This window comes from Barbus barbus, assembly GCF_936440315.1.
Source record: "Barbus barbus genome assembly, chromosome: 25".
NCBI classification, from domain to species: Eukaryota; Metazoa; Chordata; class Actinopteri; order Cypriniformes; family Cyprinidae; genus Barbus; species Barbus barbus.
Window position 1 is genome coordinate 21,850,484 of NC_136753.1, and position 17,573 is coordinate 21,868,056.

The 17,573-nt window shown below is 35.8% G+C and overlaps 4 protein-coding genes across 8 annotated transcripts; 1 reads left to right on the forward strand and 3 right to left on the reverse strand.

The window, feature by feature from the left end:
* Window positions 1–59: 59 nt before the first annotated feature.
* Window positions 60–1,411, reverse strand: LOC306844437 (RING finger protein 223). The gene has a single exon (XM_079376566.1). The coding sequence runs from the start codon at window positions 1,405–1,407 to the stop codon at window positions 733–735; it is 675 nt and encodes a 224-aa protein (XP_079232692.1). The 5' UTR covers window positions 1,408–1,411; the 3' UTR covers window positions 60–732.
* A 3,539-nt stretch (window positions 1,412–4,950) lies between these two features.
* Window positions 4,951–9,323, reverse strand: cUnh1orf159 (chromosome Un C1orf159 homolog). Of its 4 annotated transcripts, none has more exons than XM_079376573.1 (8): window positions 9,265–9,323; window positions 8,715–8,790; window positions 8,475–8,559; window positions 8,208–8,291; window positions 7,254–7,388; window positions 7,072–7,097; window positions 6,932–6,962; window positions 4,951–6,718 (listed from the first exon to the last, which is right to left on the reverse strand). In XM_079376573.1, the coding sequence occupies exons 2-8, from the start codon at window positions 8,775–8,777 to the stop codon at window positions 6,612–6,614; spliced, it is 531 nt and encodes a 176-aa protein (XP_079232699.1). In that variant the 5' UTR covers window positions 8,778–8,790; window positions 9,265–9,323; the 3' UTR covers window positions 4,951–6,611. The 4 variants fall into 4 exon arrangements, with proteins under 4 accessions (XP_079232699.1, XP_079232701.1, XP_079232702.1 ...); XM_079376575.1 differs by having other exon boundaries at window positions 7,254–7,425; XM_079376576.1 differs by lacking the exon at window positions 8,715–8,790 and having other exon boundaries at window positions 7,254–7,425.
* Window positions 9,324–10,206: 883 nt separating this feature from the next.
* Window positions 10,207–13,921, forward strand: ccdc36 (coiled-coil domain containing 36). 2 transcript variants are annotated; one of them, XM_079376542.1, is made up of 8 exons: window positions 10,207–10,382; window positions 10,605–10,694; window positions 10,851–11,007; window positions 11,194–11,345; window positions 11,472–11,520; window positions 11,625–11,712; window positions 11,910–12,007; window positions 12,105–13,920. In XM_079376542.1, the coding sequence occupies exons 2-8, from the start codon at window positions 10,639–10,641 to the stop codon at window positions 13,125–13,127; spliced, it is 1,623 nt and encodes a 540-aa protein (XP_079232668.1). In that variant the 5' UTR covers window positions 10,207–10,382; window positions 10,605–10,638; the 3' UTR covers window positions 13,128–13,920. The 2 variants fall into 2 exon arrangements, with proteins under 2 accessions (XP_079232668.1, XP_079232669.1); XM_079376543.1 differs by having other exon boundaries at window positions 10,228–10,382; window positions 11,178–11,345; window positions 12,105–13,921.
* Window positions 12,362–17,192, reverse strand: kbtbd12 (kelch repeat and BTB (POZ) domain containing 12). The gene is made up of 6 exons (XM_079376538.1): window positions 17,039–17,192; window positions 15,659–16,826; window positions 15,191–15,461; window positions 14,822–14,972; window positions 14,314–14,511; window positions 12,362–14,175 (listed from the first exon to the last, which is right to left on the reverse strand). The coding sequence occupies exons 2-6, from the start codon at window positions 16,738–16,740 to the stop codon at window positions 14,006–14,008; spliced, it is 1,872 nt and encodes a 623-aa protein (XP_079232664.1). The 5' UTR covers window positions 16,741–16,826; window positions 17,039–17,192; the 3' UTR covers window positions 12,362–14,005.
* Between the last annotated feature and the right edge of the window lie 381 nt (window positions 17,193–17,573).

A 17,573-nucleotide genomic window follows, 5' to 3' on the forward strand; every position in this document is an offset into this window, starting at 1 on the left:
AAACCCATTTTAGGCATAATATTAAGAAATGTGCATTTTGCAATAAAGAAATACTCCAAATAAACATTTATTATAATTTTATATCAGTAAGGCTTAAGTGATGTCCATAAATATGTTAATGGATTTGAAGTATACTTAGTATGAAAAAAAAGTATTTTAAATACATTATGGCATAGTTTTTGGCAATAATTAATTTGCAATAAAAATAAGTTCATTTAGTAGTGAAAATATACATAAACAGATATAATGAGAAACTTTTAATAAAAAAGATTTGATACATTTGATTAAACTAATATCAAATAATATAATTTTATATTTTGCAAAATATATTTTTCTGATTTTAGAGGGTTCCAGCCAAAGCAATTAAACCTGCAAGCAGGATCCTATTAAAAATGATAAATTATAAAAACTGTTTTACCCTAGTGCTTATTTTGTTCATCTGTTTTAAACACAGAAAATAATAAAAAATATTGGCATTTACAGTGGCACAGTGGCATTTAGGAAGTATGTGATATGACAATGAAATTTCATGAATGAGTTTACATGAGAAAGTAGAACTTTAACCAATACAGGCTTCCTGTCATATGAAGCTGTAAAGGTTGTGGCTGCAGTTTCAGCTTATCAGTCATGCTTTTAGACTGAAGCCCATACAACCTGAATGTCATTTACAATTCATGAAATTTAAACTGTTTCCAGGTTTGAATAAAAACTTCTTGTGTCCACCTGTGTGTCTTAGGTACCGACTGTAGGTCTGGGAGAACTGATTATAGCTGTTGATTCTCTGAAGCATTGTGACATGGATTTAGAGATGATAAAGCACTGGAGGGGCCACAGTATAACGAATAAGACCACAAGAAGCACTATGAAGAAGACCACTAGCTTCTTCCAGTTTCCATTAAAACCCATGAATTGCAGGAGCCTGTGTCCCGAACCCTCTCTTCTCTCCTCTATTCTTGGCGTCTCCTCTGGTTTATGCTCCCCGATGTCAATGCAGACGCAGTTGGGTATCATAGGGTTTGAGTAGCACAGCTTGTTTCCATCTAGAAAAACATTCTCCACTTGTTGCAGGTCACTTGGAAGTTGGCCCAAAACTTCCTGGCTGGTGGCCAGATCTGGAGGACCGTGCTCAGGCACGGATGTTGGCTGGCGACAAAGAGGGCAGGTGATCTGGGTACCCTCCTGCTCTGGTGAAATAGTCACAAAGCGAGACAGACATTCCAGACAGAAGGTATGGGTACATTCGAGAAGCTTTGGTGTCTTGAAGGTGTTGTCGTATGCGCTAAAGCAGATTGAACACTCTGGACCGACATCCCAGACATTGTCCTGGTCATCACCGGAGCCCAGTGTCTCGTGTTGGTGCCGTATTGAATTGGTACGTGATGCTGTAGATACTTCTGGTTCCTCCATTCTGTCGTGTGGTCAGAAGAAAATCTGAAATGCAAAATGAATTGTTTAAGTTATTCATTGGCACAACTTAAAAGATAAATGCTGTTGTCCTACACTAAAAAAATACTAAGAAACAGCATTTAACACATTAAAATGTAAAAATTTAAAAGAGAAAAACTGAATTTTTAAACATATTCCAGTAATTTTGGTTCATTTACATGAAATGTTTTTTTTTTATTTTTTTTTAAGTCTTACAAGTGTAGTTCAGGGAGTTGAGTGAATCCCTGTATTACTTAAAGTACAGTATGGGAAAATATGATGAAACTCAAAATATATTGCTGATGCACTGCTAAACATATATATATTTACATTTATGCATTTAGCAGACGCTTTTATCCAAAGCGACTTACATTGCATTCAAGTTACAGTTTTTACATTTGATCAGCTCTTGCTTTCCCTGGGAATCGAACCCATGACCTTGGCGTTGCTAGCACCATGCTCTACTATTTGAGCTACAGGAAAGATATATATATATATATATATATATATATATATATATATATATATATATATATATATATATATATATATATATATATATATATATATATATATATATATATATATATATATATATATATATATATATATATATATATATATATATATATATATATATATATATATATATATATATATGAGTTAGTTTACATAAACTGAATTTAATCTCAATGCTGAACTGTTCTAAAAAACGTCTGACGTGATTAAAGTTAACTTCAATCTTTTATTAATAGAATGCATACTGTGCTGTGTAACTGCATGAATGAGAAAAGAGCAAAATCCAATCCACAAATTAGTTAAAAAATGTAAATGTGGTTGCTATGGGCATCATTAATGCCATGCATATGTTATATATGAAGGTGATGCTGAGACAAAACATGTGCAGAATCTAAAAAACGATCATGAAAGGAATATTTTTTTAATACTGTTTTAGACAAGGACTTCCATGATGCATATCATTTTACATTTTAATCAGCATCACATATACCTGTTCATCATGACTTACTCGTTTTTACATTTATTGTACTGTGACTAGACAAGCATACACAATTTGGATCAAAGGATTTAAAGCTGGTTTAAACTGCCCCAACAAATGTTAATATTAACATTTGTTAAATTTGCAGTTGTTTCACATTAACTCAACAAAAACATGGTTAAATGCTGATCCAATAAAACTCAAATATTTTTTTATTTGTTTTTATGTTGGGTCAGTGTGAACCGAAGAAAAAAGTCTTACCTTAAAAAGAGGAATACAGTATTCTTCTTTTTATCTTGTTGATGCTTTCTTCTATTTCGTGTAGATGGGTTCAAATAAAGACTTAAAAGTGTGAAAAGTTCCCAAAAGACGTATTTCAATGGCTGTCTTTCTCCAGACCTGTCTGTCTTGGTCTTCCAGTAAAGTGTAACTGCCTTCACCTGCTCTTCACAAATTTGAGTTATACTTCTGAGCTGTGACTCAAATGAGTTAAACCATAAATCTTTACCTTGTTGTCCCTCGCTCTCATATCCTCAACCCCTCCTTCACACATACACCATCTGACACATGTACCTGTGCAAATTATGGAAAAGCAGGATGGATGACAAAGAGAAGGAAGTAGGAACTGGTTTTCCGACAAGATTAGGTTACGCTTTGTCATTGTATAACCTGGTTAGCGTAAGAATGACAAAGCATAGCAAATAATGTTTTACACAAATTTTAAAGCACATTCATTTACATCATAGTGAATTATTCAGATTTTAATAGTTTAATCAAGTTACAGTAGGTAGATGCTGCAACTGAATATTTTGTATCGCACATAAAAATGTGTTTATTTAATGTAATAGTTCACCCAAAAATGAAAATAATTGTTTGCACATCCTCAAGTTCCAAACTCTTTCTTCTGTTGAGCGCAAAATATATTTTTAAGATTGATGGTAACCAAACAGTTGACAGTAGCCATTCCATGTATTATCTTTAAAATACATTTATTTCATACTAAGTATAGTTCAAACCTATTAATATATTTACTGACATATCGCTAAAGACTTACTGATATAAAAATTACAATTAAACTTTATTTGGAGTACTAACTGTGCTCAACGCACATTTTTAAATTTTAAACCTAAAATTTTAATGTCACTATTGATGAGAATTGTATGATCTTTAAATAATATCAGTCTTTAAATGCAAGATATTTGAAGTATACTTGCAATAGTTCCACTTTAGCACAGTCAAATATACTTACACTCTAAAAAATGCTGGGTTAAATACAACCCAGAGCTGGGTAAATAGTGGTTGGGTTACTGCCAAGAACATTTAACTCACTTCTTCTGCATTAAAGTGCATTAAGTACAAAATTAGTTGTTCCAATTTTAAGTATACTAGACTTTAAGTATACTAAAAGTACAAGTGCGGGGTATTTTTATTAAGCACATAAATATGTAAATGTATTTTGGCATGAAATAATTTCAGATACAATTTAGTATATTTATTTTTCCTTAGAGTTGACTTCCACATTGTGTTTGGTTATCGACATTCTTCAAAATGTCTTCTTTTCTGTTCAATAACACTAAGAAACTCATACAGGTTTGGAACAACTTGTGTGAGTACATGATGACACTGGTGAACTGTCCATAAAAAAAAATGTTGCTGACAAACTACAACGGTCTACACGTTAATTGTTATTCATCTGGTTCCACAAAAACAACGCTTATGGGAACTGATAAGACATTGCACGTGCATAACAAAACCATAATACAAAAGAAATCAGCCATAAATTCTTACGATTTTCAAAATCACATGACTGAATATATTACCACTCTCTGTCTCACTTGGAGATAAGCAGCCAGGTATAAGGAAAATGGTTGGGATGTGTTTACATGTGCAACAGTGACGTGTTTTTTTTTTTTTTTTTTTCACTTAGGGTGTGTGCAGTAACTTGTGTTTTTATTTTATAGTGTGCCAACCGTTGTGACTTCACTTGTGATGAATGCTTTAAATAATCCCTTAGAAATGTGTATATTTGCACTTGTGTTAAATAGCGAGACATAAACATCACAGAGGACTGAGCTAATGGAAAGACAGTCACATGGTACTTGATCTATTCTGATCTACTATTGTCTCTTATAAGGAAGTGATAATATTATAGGTAAATGGGATCAAAGTCCCTCCATCTGTTTGCCAAAGACAGATGTAAACTGGTGATTGGTCACATTCACAGGAGTGCTTTCCTGAAACTGTTTTTGACACAAGTTCAACCTAATGTTTTAGCATTTTAATAATTATTCTACTGATGAGAACACAATGAAAATACTTGCCAGCAATTCAAATTCTAAAGAGTTTTATAACCACCACACCCAACCTTACTCTACCACTTCCCAGAACCTCTATATGGCAAATGAGTCTTTAATGATCAACACCAGTCACCACCTGGACTGTTTATTTTGTTCACTGTGGCTCTTTCATCATCTTTTAAATGACATTTTGCAATGATATGATATAAAGTTTGTACAAGTAAATTGTTTCTCAAATCAAAATATCTTTTATTTCTGTAAACACTGAAATCTTCATCAAATATGATTCAATATGTGATCAATACTCACTCTGTTAGGACATCAACATACAAAAAAAGTTCATCATCAACATCCATCTAAACATAATTCATATACAAAATCTACTGACATGCTTTCCAGTTGCTGCACAACAGCCAATAAAATGACACGAGAAATGTTGAATTTAAGTTATATTCTAGAATCAGTTTCACTGATGTATCCCCACGAAACCACATCATTTACCTTCACCTTAAGTAAACATTCCTAGCTTTTCCTTAATCCAGCATACTAAGGATTTTAAACTTCACAAAACAATGTTCAGAAAAATCAGAAAAAATCCTTTAAATAAACAGAACCATTATTCCAAATGAGAAAACCTAAAAACTACACAGAAAATCATAAATATATAGGCATAGGGGATGATATGGCATTTTAAAGGCCATTATTTGCAATAAACAACTACGAAACAAAGTAAAAAAGGTAACGGACTTTGACTCCTTTTATAGAAATACCAGTGTATCACTCAGTTTATAACACTACAATGATATCAAGCTTTTTTTTGTTTGTTTGTTTTTCCAACCAAGAAACAGGATCAATTTAGTTAAGTTCTTTCATAATTTTACATTCGAATTTTGTATAAAATTTACAAAATCAAAAATGGCGACTATAGGTCTTCATTCGTTAGCACATTCACTTAATGGCACTTTGTCTTACACAATAGAAAGCTGGGATAAATACAGTAGGTAACTGTTTGGCAATGGTTTTTTCACAACTTTACTTGTGGTTAATATTGTGTATTAACAGCAAGTTTGCAACTTTAAGGCCTAATAAATTTGAATTGATCATTATTTACCTGGGAAAACCTTTGGCGCAAGCCAGAACCGTTTATGTTGAATATAGTGAGGAATGTGGCATTGTTAGCAGGTGAATATTTCATGCACACTTGATAGTAGAACATCAATATGCTGTTAACATTGAAACCTAAGCCAGGAATATTTTCAATGTTTAAATGTTCAGTGTATTTTCCAGCATATGAATATGGCATTAATAAGTGCTAATGGAATTTGTGGAAATGGTACAGAATTAATAGAAAGAAAAAAATGTGTATACAGGTACAAAAACAATTATTTTAACTGAATGGTAAATATGTCAATTTATTTATGTATTTATTTATTTATTTTTTAACTTCAATGATGTTTGAGGAGTACGTTGTGTGCAAATATGACTAATTGCAGAAGTCTTTTTTTTGGATACTAGTTTCAATGTCACAAGATTCAAAAGTGCAATATTACACAAAAATACTGGTACTAAATATAAACCATTACAAAATTCATTGAAAAAACAACTCTAGACGGAATTATAGCTTAACAATCAAAAATACTCTAGTAGTGCAACACCAGGTCTCTTAAAAAAAAAAGGAACAATGCATTATGTGAAAAATATATAAATAGAAATAAATAACTGGCTTCAGTGAAAAGAAAAGGTTTCCAAGATAAAGCCTACATCAAGACATATCACTGCTTCATGTAGCCTACAAAGGAAATTTCACCAAAAAGTAAATCCTATAAGAAAACAGTGCTATAGGACAGACTCGTGTTTTAAATGGAGGCTCATAGCTGGCCCTTGGAGGCTGGTCACACACTGTATACCTTGGTTACTGCCCCTGTTGCCACAGTAGCACTGCTGGATGCTGATGATGTTGCTGACGGCCTCTCCCTCCTGACATATCTTGGCTTGCGAACTGTAGATGATTTAAAAGATACAGGAGTAAGAACAGAAGGGTCACATTCAACATACAGTATACATTAAACACAGCATGTAAAAGTTTTTAATAATCAGATATTCCCAATAAATATTTTGGAATTTAGCACAGTTGGAATTAGAATGCACCACCACTTTGGAACTTTGATTAAATTTAAAATACAGATTATACAGAAGTTCAAATTGCTCCTACCTGATGATGTAGCTTCAGGAATCATGACAGCCTTGTTAGACAAATGAACAAGTTAGTACTTTGGTATCCATACAATACTGTGTTTGTTTATATAGCATCAAAAATATTTAGAAAAAAATAATAAATTATAGATGTCTTACCGTCTCACTTGGTTGGAATATAAAAGCTGGAACATAAAATGACACCTCATCTTGAATAAAAACCACTCCAAAACACTACCAATAATAATACATACATAAAATATCCAACACAGTTGGGTAAACGAAGTCAACCAAGGTTTTAACGGATTTAAATATTTATGGCTTTTAAGACTTTTTTTTACCCTTATCGTGCCTGTAGAAGACACCAGGGAGGCGGTTGGACCGCTTAAGGTAAAAGAAAGATGCAACCGAGAGGATGAGACCCAGGCTGATCAGTAGAGTTCCTAGAAGGACAGAAGCTGCTACACCTGGACCACCTGCCATTACAGACACATTGCACAGACGATGAGATTCCTGAGTGCAAATCAATATAGAAAAAATGTTTTAAAGCTGTTTTTGTGGTCTGTCCACATAACTAGCATTAAACAATTGTAGTAACTTACCAATCACTGTGATTAAAATCCTGTGACTAATTTGCTGAAAATTTACTAGCTGAAATTAATGCTTCTTCCAGTGAATCCCCTGTTGTCCTCTCACATCAAAATCCATTGACATATTTGTTTAGAACTGGATTGTTTTTCCTTGTAAATGGTACTTGATTTGTACATATTTGTATTCTGATTCCAAAAAGGCGACTTTTTCACTGGATAAAGCAATATTATTGATTATGGAGTCGTATTTTAGGTGGAAGCAACGATTTTAAGTCAAAAACTTCTTAAATTTGCTTGTTACAAAAAATGCTTTTCACTTCACAAAATGTTAATTGATGGGCTGGAGTTATGTGGAGTACTTGTAGATTATTGTGATGTTTTTATCAGCTCTTTGGACTCTCATTCTGAAGGCACCCATTCACTGCAGAGGATCCATTGGTGAAGCAAGTGATGTAATGCTAAATTTGATCCAAGTTTGTTTAGATGAAGAAACAAATTCATCTAGACTCCATCTCGAATGGCCTGAAGGGGAGTACATTTTCAGCAAATTTACATTTTTAGGTGAACTATTTCTTAAACATTTGAATAAAGAAAGATAGAGGAATGATACATGCATGTACATAAAGTGTGTTTACTTATATAAAAAAATACATTACGGGCAATCTTCTAAAATATAGAGAAGTTCTTTAATGTCACAGCACTTACTATAGTTGAGTAAAGTTGAATTCCCCTGCTCCGTTGAGTCACAGGACACACAAAATGTACTGTTCTCCTGAACTTGAAGGAGCCCTAGAGGAGTATTCAAGGTTACAAAATATATATAATTTATACCAAATGACCATGAGAATTACATATAACATTTCACAGAAACAAAATGTGCTCATGTGTTAATTTGCTCATGTTGCATTAAAAAGGCACATATATTTTCAGCTCTGTTTAAATTTAGCTAAAGATATTACTCTAGAAACATACCAGGATCACAGAGTGTAATATTCCCACAGGTTTCATTCATTCTCTTTATTCTTTCACAACAGTCATTGGAGTTTTCTAGCAGCGCCTGAAACACAAATCAAAAATACATCAAGATTGGAAGAGATCTTAGATTCAGTTTTAGGGCACAGAATTACAGTAACCAATGTATTTACAATAATTATGGCTCTCACATACTGAATGTTGTGTGAAAACATTCCTGAAGAGAAAAGCAAGAGATACCTTGGTCTCTGGTATTTCTAACACAAAAAGAGCAGCACTGAGGATGTAGTAGACTCTACTCATGATGAGATTACTCCTGTGGGTTAGATGAAGTCAATATGGATCTGAAACCCATTATGATTATGTTCGAAAATGCCACAGTTGGAGGTAATCCGTTTTCTGTTAAATTTAACATGTCATTTTATATATTTAAATAAAACTATAGGGGTGTGACCCATCAAGGCATTGCAGAAGTCATCATCTCACGACTGGCCCCTTCCGAGGCGTTTAAATCTACACTAGTAATGCAGATTTATTTTCTCGGTCGGTGGGTGTATATTCTATAAAGAATGGCATTTATTACTAGTTATAAAGACATACTGTACGACAAACAAGCGCTAACGTTACCCCACCAAACAAGTTCTTCAACAGACTATGAGCAGCTGGCTAATAACTTTAGCTTGCTGTATGGATAACTAGGATGGCATGACACAAAACAGTCTATAGTCATTACTGTTTCGTTCACCGACGACATAAACCAGATTTTATGATCATAAACACTTGAACTTACCCGTGTAGCGCAAGTTCTGTTGACAACGTGACTTTACTTCCTGATTAATAAACAGCATTGCCAAAATACAAGTCTTTCACTGTTGTAGCTTATTAGACAGCTTTTATTATATATTTTTATTAGTAATAAAAAATTATGCGAATTGTATTTAGTAACTAATGTAAGAAACAGATATCAGAAGTCAATAGCGTTGTAAGGTTAGAGATTTTATGTCTCATTGTGGCATTAAAAGAGTTTCTACTTAAAAACATATCGGTGTATTTTCATGATAAAATTAATGGATATATGTGAGATGCAGTATCAGAATGAGCTGCTTTAAATTTTCTAAACTCTGAAGACTTTTATCAAGAAGACATTAGCTTTAGTGATTTTGGTTGCTAGGATACAGTTTATTAGCTCTCAACATGATGGTGTATGGCTAGCCTTTTTGACTTTTATTCCTTCTCAGGATATGAATTATTGATATCAACAATTGAATTTTTACTAGTAACAATGTTATTTCTTGATATCAGGAATTAGATTTCTACTAGTAACAATGTCAATTCTTGATATCAACAATTCAATTTTCACTTGTTAAAATGCTAACTCTTGAGTTCATATCCTGAGAAGGAATAAAAGTCAAAACGGCTTGCCACAGATGATTTGATCGTCCAGTTAGACTGACTACCACCGCACTAAGATTTTTTATGTCGCAACAATATAACTAGCAGATTTAGCTACATGAGACACTATACAATTCCATCATATTGTCATTATAATTTCATCAATGTCATTATATTTTATAAATATCTAACAAAAATTACATGCAAACTAAAATGAAATAAACATGAAAAAACTAATATCATTAATTTATACTGTGATATAAACGAAACGACAATATTTTCGCACACTTTATAAGTATTTAAATAGCGCCACCTATCGACCTTTCCTAGAAATAATGGAGAACTTCAGAGGTAAATATTTACTGGCTGCGCGAACTATTTGAATTCCGTAGCGCGGGAAAACCGCCGCAGTCTGTTAAAAGCTTCATTAAACTGTAACTGCCAGCATCAACTCACACCAGAATTTATTTACATTGCCTCAGAATCATTACTGCATATCAAACAAGTAAATTTCTGGTAAGTATCACTTCTTTGAAATTAACTAACGATTGTTTTCTCGCTGACGTTAGTTAGTCGTGAAAAGTAGCTGAGCTTTAATGACGGGAGACGTCGACCTCGCGCGTGAACCGTCATTTTTGACAATTTACGTTCGCTCGGATAAATTTTGGAATATTTTTGAAAACAAAAGTCATTGTTTAAATCAAATCATCATTTTAATTTCATGTTTATTATTTCTAGTGGAAATAGATGTGTTGACACTGAAAGCCTGGATATGAAGCCCAATGTGTGGAATATAAAGGAGATGCTGAATATCCCCGCGACTTCTGGGTAACGTCTCATAACTGAATTCTGTAACGTTACTAGAGAATTTGTCTGCTTACTTTTACTATTATTTACACTTACCCAATTAATGATCCTGAAATAGGGCCTAATAATGTAGTGTTTATATTTATGTTTGTGTATTCTGCGCTCTATTTGTTATAGAGGGATAAAAACTGCTAAGGGTCCGGGAACCAGTGACTACTCCAGCCTGAGTGACTCCCAGTTTCTGTTGGGCTCTCAAATGTGGCCTGACAATTCACAAGGGTTTACTCAAGAGATGAGTGGACAGAGCAGAGGTTCTCAGCATACCTCACAGGAGGTAAATATTTCAGGCCTAAACTATCTATTTGGTCTGTAGAACATGTTTTATCAGGTATAATAAAATGAACATGTACTTGATTGTTTTTTTTCCTTGGCCCACAAAACTGATGTTGTTGTGAACAAGTCTGTAAAATGTTATATTTAAATTTTCATATTAATTCTAAATAGTCTAAATCGTCTACAGATGAAGGAAATGATGGTGTCCAGCAGTTATAGTTCTAAGCCGTTTTTGTTTGGTGGTGATGGCAAAATCTCAAACTTCACTAGTAGCAAATTTGTTGGCATGTTGGACAAATTTGAGGAGGAGAAGAGAAAAGCCAAAGAAAAATATGAAAGGTAATTAGTCTACTCTTAATCCTTGTGCAGTGAAAATCTATTCTATTCTAGTTTCCTATTGCAGTTTTTCACGTAGTTTTGGTTCTGTCCCATCGTATTGTTTAATATAACTTTTTCCCTTTTTAGGGAAATTCTCACTCATGGAATTCTACAACTGCAGGAATCTCTGGAAAATGTAAGCATTGTACTTAGGGCACACACGCGTGTTTAATGCATTTAGTTTATATTGCACAGAGTCATAGTTTCAATACTATAATTGACTTACCTCTTCCCTTTTAGACCAGAGAGACTTTGTTAAATCGCATTGATGGAAGTAATGACATAACCAAAGTTGTAATGGAGAAATTGGATACTTTTTCAAAAACAAGTATGATTTTTTTCCATCTATGTTTTGTTTATTCTTTTAAATATATGCAGATGGTTCTTAACAGTTACCCTATGCTGGCACCCTAAATTCCACTGATATCATATCATTAAAGATCATTTGATCAGATACAAATTTTTAAAATAAGTGTTGTAAATGTTATTTATTTATAACCTATGACATTACGTTGTCTATTGCAGTTGAAGGTTATTTGAACAGTGTGAAAGAAGGTATAACGTATCAGTTTGAGACTCTGCAGAGCCAAACACAAATAGAAATGGGAGACCGGGATGCCAAGGTAAGGACTACACATACCGACAATCGATGCAAAGCTTTCAATAATGTATTTTATATTGGCATTGGTAATAAAGCAACATTTATTTTCTATTAAATAGAGCAGTCTGGCTGCAGAAGAGTTGAGCTCAGGCATGCTTAACCTCCAACAGGATCTGAAACATCTGAAAGCAGAGCAGAGCAAGGAGCAGAGCATGCTGGGAAAAATTCTGTCTCAGCTTCGTGCTTTGATTTCTATTCACAAGCCGATGACAGGACCTGGCTCGGCTAGAATGATTGACAGTGAGGTCCAGACATCACCTGGTTTATTAGAGAGGTTCTGTGTCATATCAGCTGAAAAAGAACACGAGAGCAAGATGATATGCAACAGGCCTGTCATTTATTCAGGAAAAGCAGCAGAGCAGAACCAGTGTCCACTCACAACACAGAAGACACGAAAGATAAATGCACATGCTCTGCCTGAAGAAAGACAGCAGACAGTAGTCACAGAGGAGGTTTCCACTGATGCTTCGCAGAGTTTATGGGACACACAATTAGTTGAGACCAGACCTTCAAGCCCACTTGTGGATGTTCAGTCCTTTGCATCCATAGAGGAACATGGAGGACAGTATGTAGACCTGAAGCCTGAAAAACCACTACATGTGAGAGAGAACCGATTTGCCACTGATGCGATGCCACCACTGAAAGTACCTAAGAGGCGCCAAAAATCACTGAATTATAGGGGGAAAAAGAGAGCCCTTGTTCTCCCACAAAGACAGCCGGTTAGAAAAAAAGGAGCAAATTTCTCAAAGGACAGCCAGCAGAACGAAGACCTTCAGTGTGAACAAAAAGACAGCGAGCCTTTGGCTTCTCTTTGCGATTACTGGAAAATGACCAACAAATCTGTTGCAGAGAATCGCTTAAAACTACAGCAGCAAGCCACCGTAGCTCCTGTCAGTAGGTGTGTTGCTGAACAACCACTAAACCCCTTCAGTTTGTGGTCTGAGGACACAGACAGCTCCCAAATGATGGTGGAATACAAGATGTCTGAATGGGAAAATGTGGTGCCTGAACCTAAAGCTAGTGTCATAGAAGGAGAAGGTGGCCTCTGGCAGCTTTTTGACTTCACTAATGACTCAGAATAAGATGCAGAATACTTCCATACTGTATTCTGATTACACTTACATTTGAGACATTATTTAGAGTATCTCCTATGTTCATTTTTTTGAAAGTTAGAACTTGAAATTGCCTGTGAACATGCAAACCTTGTTCTCTAACCACTTTCCTTGCTATAGACATGTTCCTCTTCTGTTGCTTTACCTTGTTGATTCCTTTTGAAGTATGGATTATAAAAACATAAAGACAAATAGGCAGCCTTTGCTAGATCTGAAAACAATTTGTTCTGTTTTTCTCATGCTGTATGACTCTAAAGCAATAACATTCAAGCACATTCTGTAACTAGGCATGTTTGAGAAATTTGTGCATACTTTGTTTAGGTCTTACACATATTTTAGACAACCCTAGTGCAACATCAACAGGTATAAAATAGTTTTAAACTATATTCAACTTTATTTTCAGTTGGAATTTGACAGATTTCGCCATTGTTAAGTTTTACAAATTAACATTAAATTGCATTGACTGCTTAAAGTTACAGTACATGTACTGTATTGTGCAACTCTGCAATACATATTTACTTTGCTATTAAAGTAACATCATATTTTAGCACTGCTTCTTGGAGTGTTACTTAATCTGATCTGTAACTTTTGTGAGTATCTCAAAATCTTCAACGCATATCTTAACTCATACTATATACCTTAGCTATTGGTAATATCTGAAATCCAAAAATTTAAAATGTATCATAGTTATAATCATTAACGCACTTGCAGCATTGTAAATTAAAATTGTTTCATAACTATTTATTAAAGCCTTTCTCTCCCTATATCTATAGTTTTCAGTTGTCTTGTGAATGAAAAAAATGCATATTTGGTTTAAATGAGAAATCACTGTTGGATAGATAGTGTTGTCATTCCTCTACCAAGTCAGCAGGAGGGGGCATGAGTCCACGAGGATTCAGATTTGCCACCAAGCACACATCATAACTGTCATGCATCAGAGCCTGCTTTGCCACCACAGTCCATACATTTTCCCAGGGATCCAACTGCAGGATGTCTTTAGTGATGGTATCATGACGATCTTGGAAAAGAGTGGAGTACATTTTTAATTAAATGTTGTAAATGGGTGTTGAATTGAATTTTGTGATTGCATGAATTTAACATCAGGTTGAAGGCTGAAGTAAATCAATTGATACTGATATTACAATACATATTTTACCTGCTCCTTTGTAGTATCCACAGACATAAAGTTTACCATCAACAACACCAGCATTTGATGCATTGCTGCGAAGTGATAGGAGAGGCCATGGTAAAGGAGGACCATCCCTCCAGAAATCCCCATCAGGGTTGTAGATCTCCACTACATTAAGGCAGTGACGTGATTGGCCACGATCCACACCTTCACACCCAATACCACCTGCAGGAGGAGACACTGAAATTCACTTATGGGCTATGCCTAGGTTGTTTTTATTACTTTTTTCCCTTAAGGTGAATCAATAAATGTAAAATTGAAACAAGCAACATTTTGGAAGAATGGCGTCAAGGTCTCACACATGGGTAAGATTATGCTTTCATGAAAGTGAGTGAACCATTGTAATGATAACTACTATCATAAGCTTCTTGTGTTGAGCAGTATTAAATTAATCCTTTATCCTTTAAGTTAATCCAAAATTATCCTTTATATAAAATAAGTTTTCACATTGTACTCATCCTGTTAACGTTCTCACCCAGTACATAGATTTCCCCATTGAGTGCAACTGCACTGCAACGGTATTTTGAATACTTCATAGGGCCAAGTTCACTCCACTTGTTGGTTTCTGGGTCATATTCAAGCAGGCGATTACTCATGCGGTCAGGCTCGTCATCTGTGCGGTATGACTGTCGTTCATGAGACATGGCAGGACAGGTGCATTAGAGGGAAAGAGAGAAGGCAGTAAACAGACAGTTACTATGATCCCCACTTGTTTTTATTTTCCAAATTATAGTGATTTATTTTATTTGCTCCATAAATGTTATATTCTCATGACTCTTCTTGTGCAATATATTTGCAGATTGTACCATAAAGATGGCAAATTTGCACTATTTTGGTATATTACCTGTGGCGTCCGTCCCCCGAGCACATACAGGCGGCCCTTCATCCGAACTATGCTGTGATAGGCCAGTGGCATGGGCAGAGGGGCAGCACTACGCCATGGTCCACCCTGTAGAGACCAACGCTCAACACTGTTGGTGATGAGGAACTGGTTCTTCAGCTTCATTTGACCCCCAATCAGGTAGAGGTTTTCTCCCAAAGAGCCCAATGCGTAAGAATCACGATACTCTGCTGAGCTCAAGTGTTTCCAGGATCCTTGAGCTTCCTTGTTGTACCTGAAAGGGACATAGCAAATATTAGATTCTTGTCTGTGATTCTTTTACTGTCCGTAAAAATGTGATAGATTTTATCAAATTTTCTAATCTTATTTTTAGGTACTGTAATCAACAGATTAGTTTAAGGTTTGCCTGCATCTATTTGATGTTGAAAGCATATGTAGTATTATTGTAATTTTCTCCTGCCGAAGCCTCACATGAAAATCTCGACATTTCTGTCTTTCTGTCTTGACATCCTTCTTGCTCCCAGCTCTCCTGCAACAATAATGTTATTCTTCTCAGTCACCACCCCAGCAAAGACATATCCAAGCGCATCACCATATCTTGGGGAGGTGATGAAAAGAGTCCGTCCTGTTTTGGGAGCATAACAGAAGCTACGCTCTGTGTAGCTTCCATAACGTGAGCGAATGCCTCCGCCGTCATTACCAATGCAGAGCAGGAGGTCTGTGGTCTCCATGCCATAGCGCAGCTTTAGTCGACGGGGTGGAGCATCCGAATCCAAGCTCGCTGCTTCGACTGCCTCCTCCATTATCTGAAGACATTCGGCATCAGCTAAAAGTGCTGTGTTCCGTTTCAAAGTCCCCTTCAGATAATCTGCACCCACCAGTGGAAGACGTATCTTCTTTAAGAGCTCTGGAAGATGCCTGGCCCGGTTCTCTTCCTCTGAGCCTATACCCCCTGGACGGTACTTCACCCAGCACATCACCACATCCAAAATGCTCTCTTCCCGTGAGACATTAAGATCGTCTGAGCCCAATAATGCCCCTAACTGGTGTGCCTCCAACTCCAGCACTTCCTCCCCAAGGCACACTTCAGTGAAGTGCTGTCGCAGATAGCGCTGAGCCTGGTCGGCCAACTCTTCCGCCCCTAGATCACGGGCATAATAATAGATGCCCAGGCAATTGGAAGCATCCATGTTGTCAATCATGTAGATATGACAACGACTGAAAACATCATCCATCTGTAGAAGAAAAGCGGCAACAGAGATTCCCTGCACATTGGCTGTGGTGAGTGGAAGATTGGAGCTGTACATGTATTCCAGCAGAAGGGCCAGGCTTGGGGCCGGCATGTCTCTTAACACCACCTGACGGTTGGTGCACTCACGCAGGCCACAGGTGAACATTACGCGGAAGTAGGGGCTGAAGGCAGAAAGCACCGCACGGTGGCATGGGAAGCTAACACCTTCAGCGACTAGAACCACATCTGTTAACTGTTCAGCATCCCGCATTCGATTTAGCTGTTCCAAAAGCGTCAAACCATGTTTGGCTCTCAAATCCATTTTTTTTTTTGTCTCTTGATAGCTTAAAACTAGAGAAGTGTTACCGTTAGCCTAAATACATCCTGGAGGTCCTTCAAAAGTTGTATCTGAAGAGATAAAACAAAACAAAACAAATTATTAGCCAAAACAAAAAGCATATTTAGTTCGTTTTGATGCACCAATAATTTTATCTTGCTCTAAGGGTCAGTGCTAAACAGGTCAATGCTCCGACATGTCAAAAGAAGGCAGTATCAGTCACGTTACTGGCAACAAGCTAAGTCTATTGCATTATATTAGTACATGCATCAGTGAATCGTACCAGATCTCTGGCTTCCTGTGGTGTCTGCCTTCAGGCAACAATTCGTCCATTACCCACACTCGACACAAACATGCTGGCTGCCTTGCGCCTGACAGTAAACACTGGGAGAGGGTGCATGCTCAACCTTCTATGCCCATTCCAGCTAAGCAACAGTACTAATTATAGACCATGATTTGTCAAACGACCAAAGGGGGGAAACAAGAAAAACATTCAACAAGTATTGTTGAACACAGAATATTACTTTATATTACAGCATGTCTAGAAGGTTTTTTATGTGTATATATATTGTAATTTTGCTTAGTGTCTTTGCATTGCTTATGTTTAAGTATTTCTGGCATGACATTGGGGGAAAGGCCCTCATGAGAGCTGAGGTCAAATTTCACCCCATCATGCTCTTAAAGTGACAACACAATCTATGATCTATGTGTAAGCATTTGTTCCTTAATGCAGCTTAACCATTAGTTTTGATGCAATTATAGCTATTTCTGAATATAAGTATTATCTTATTATTGATAAAGCAGAACTATGAGATTGA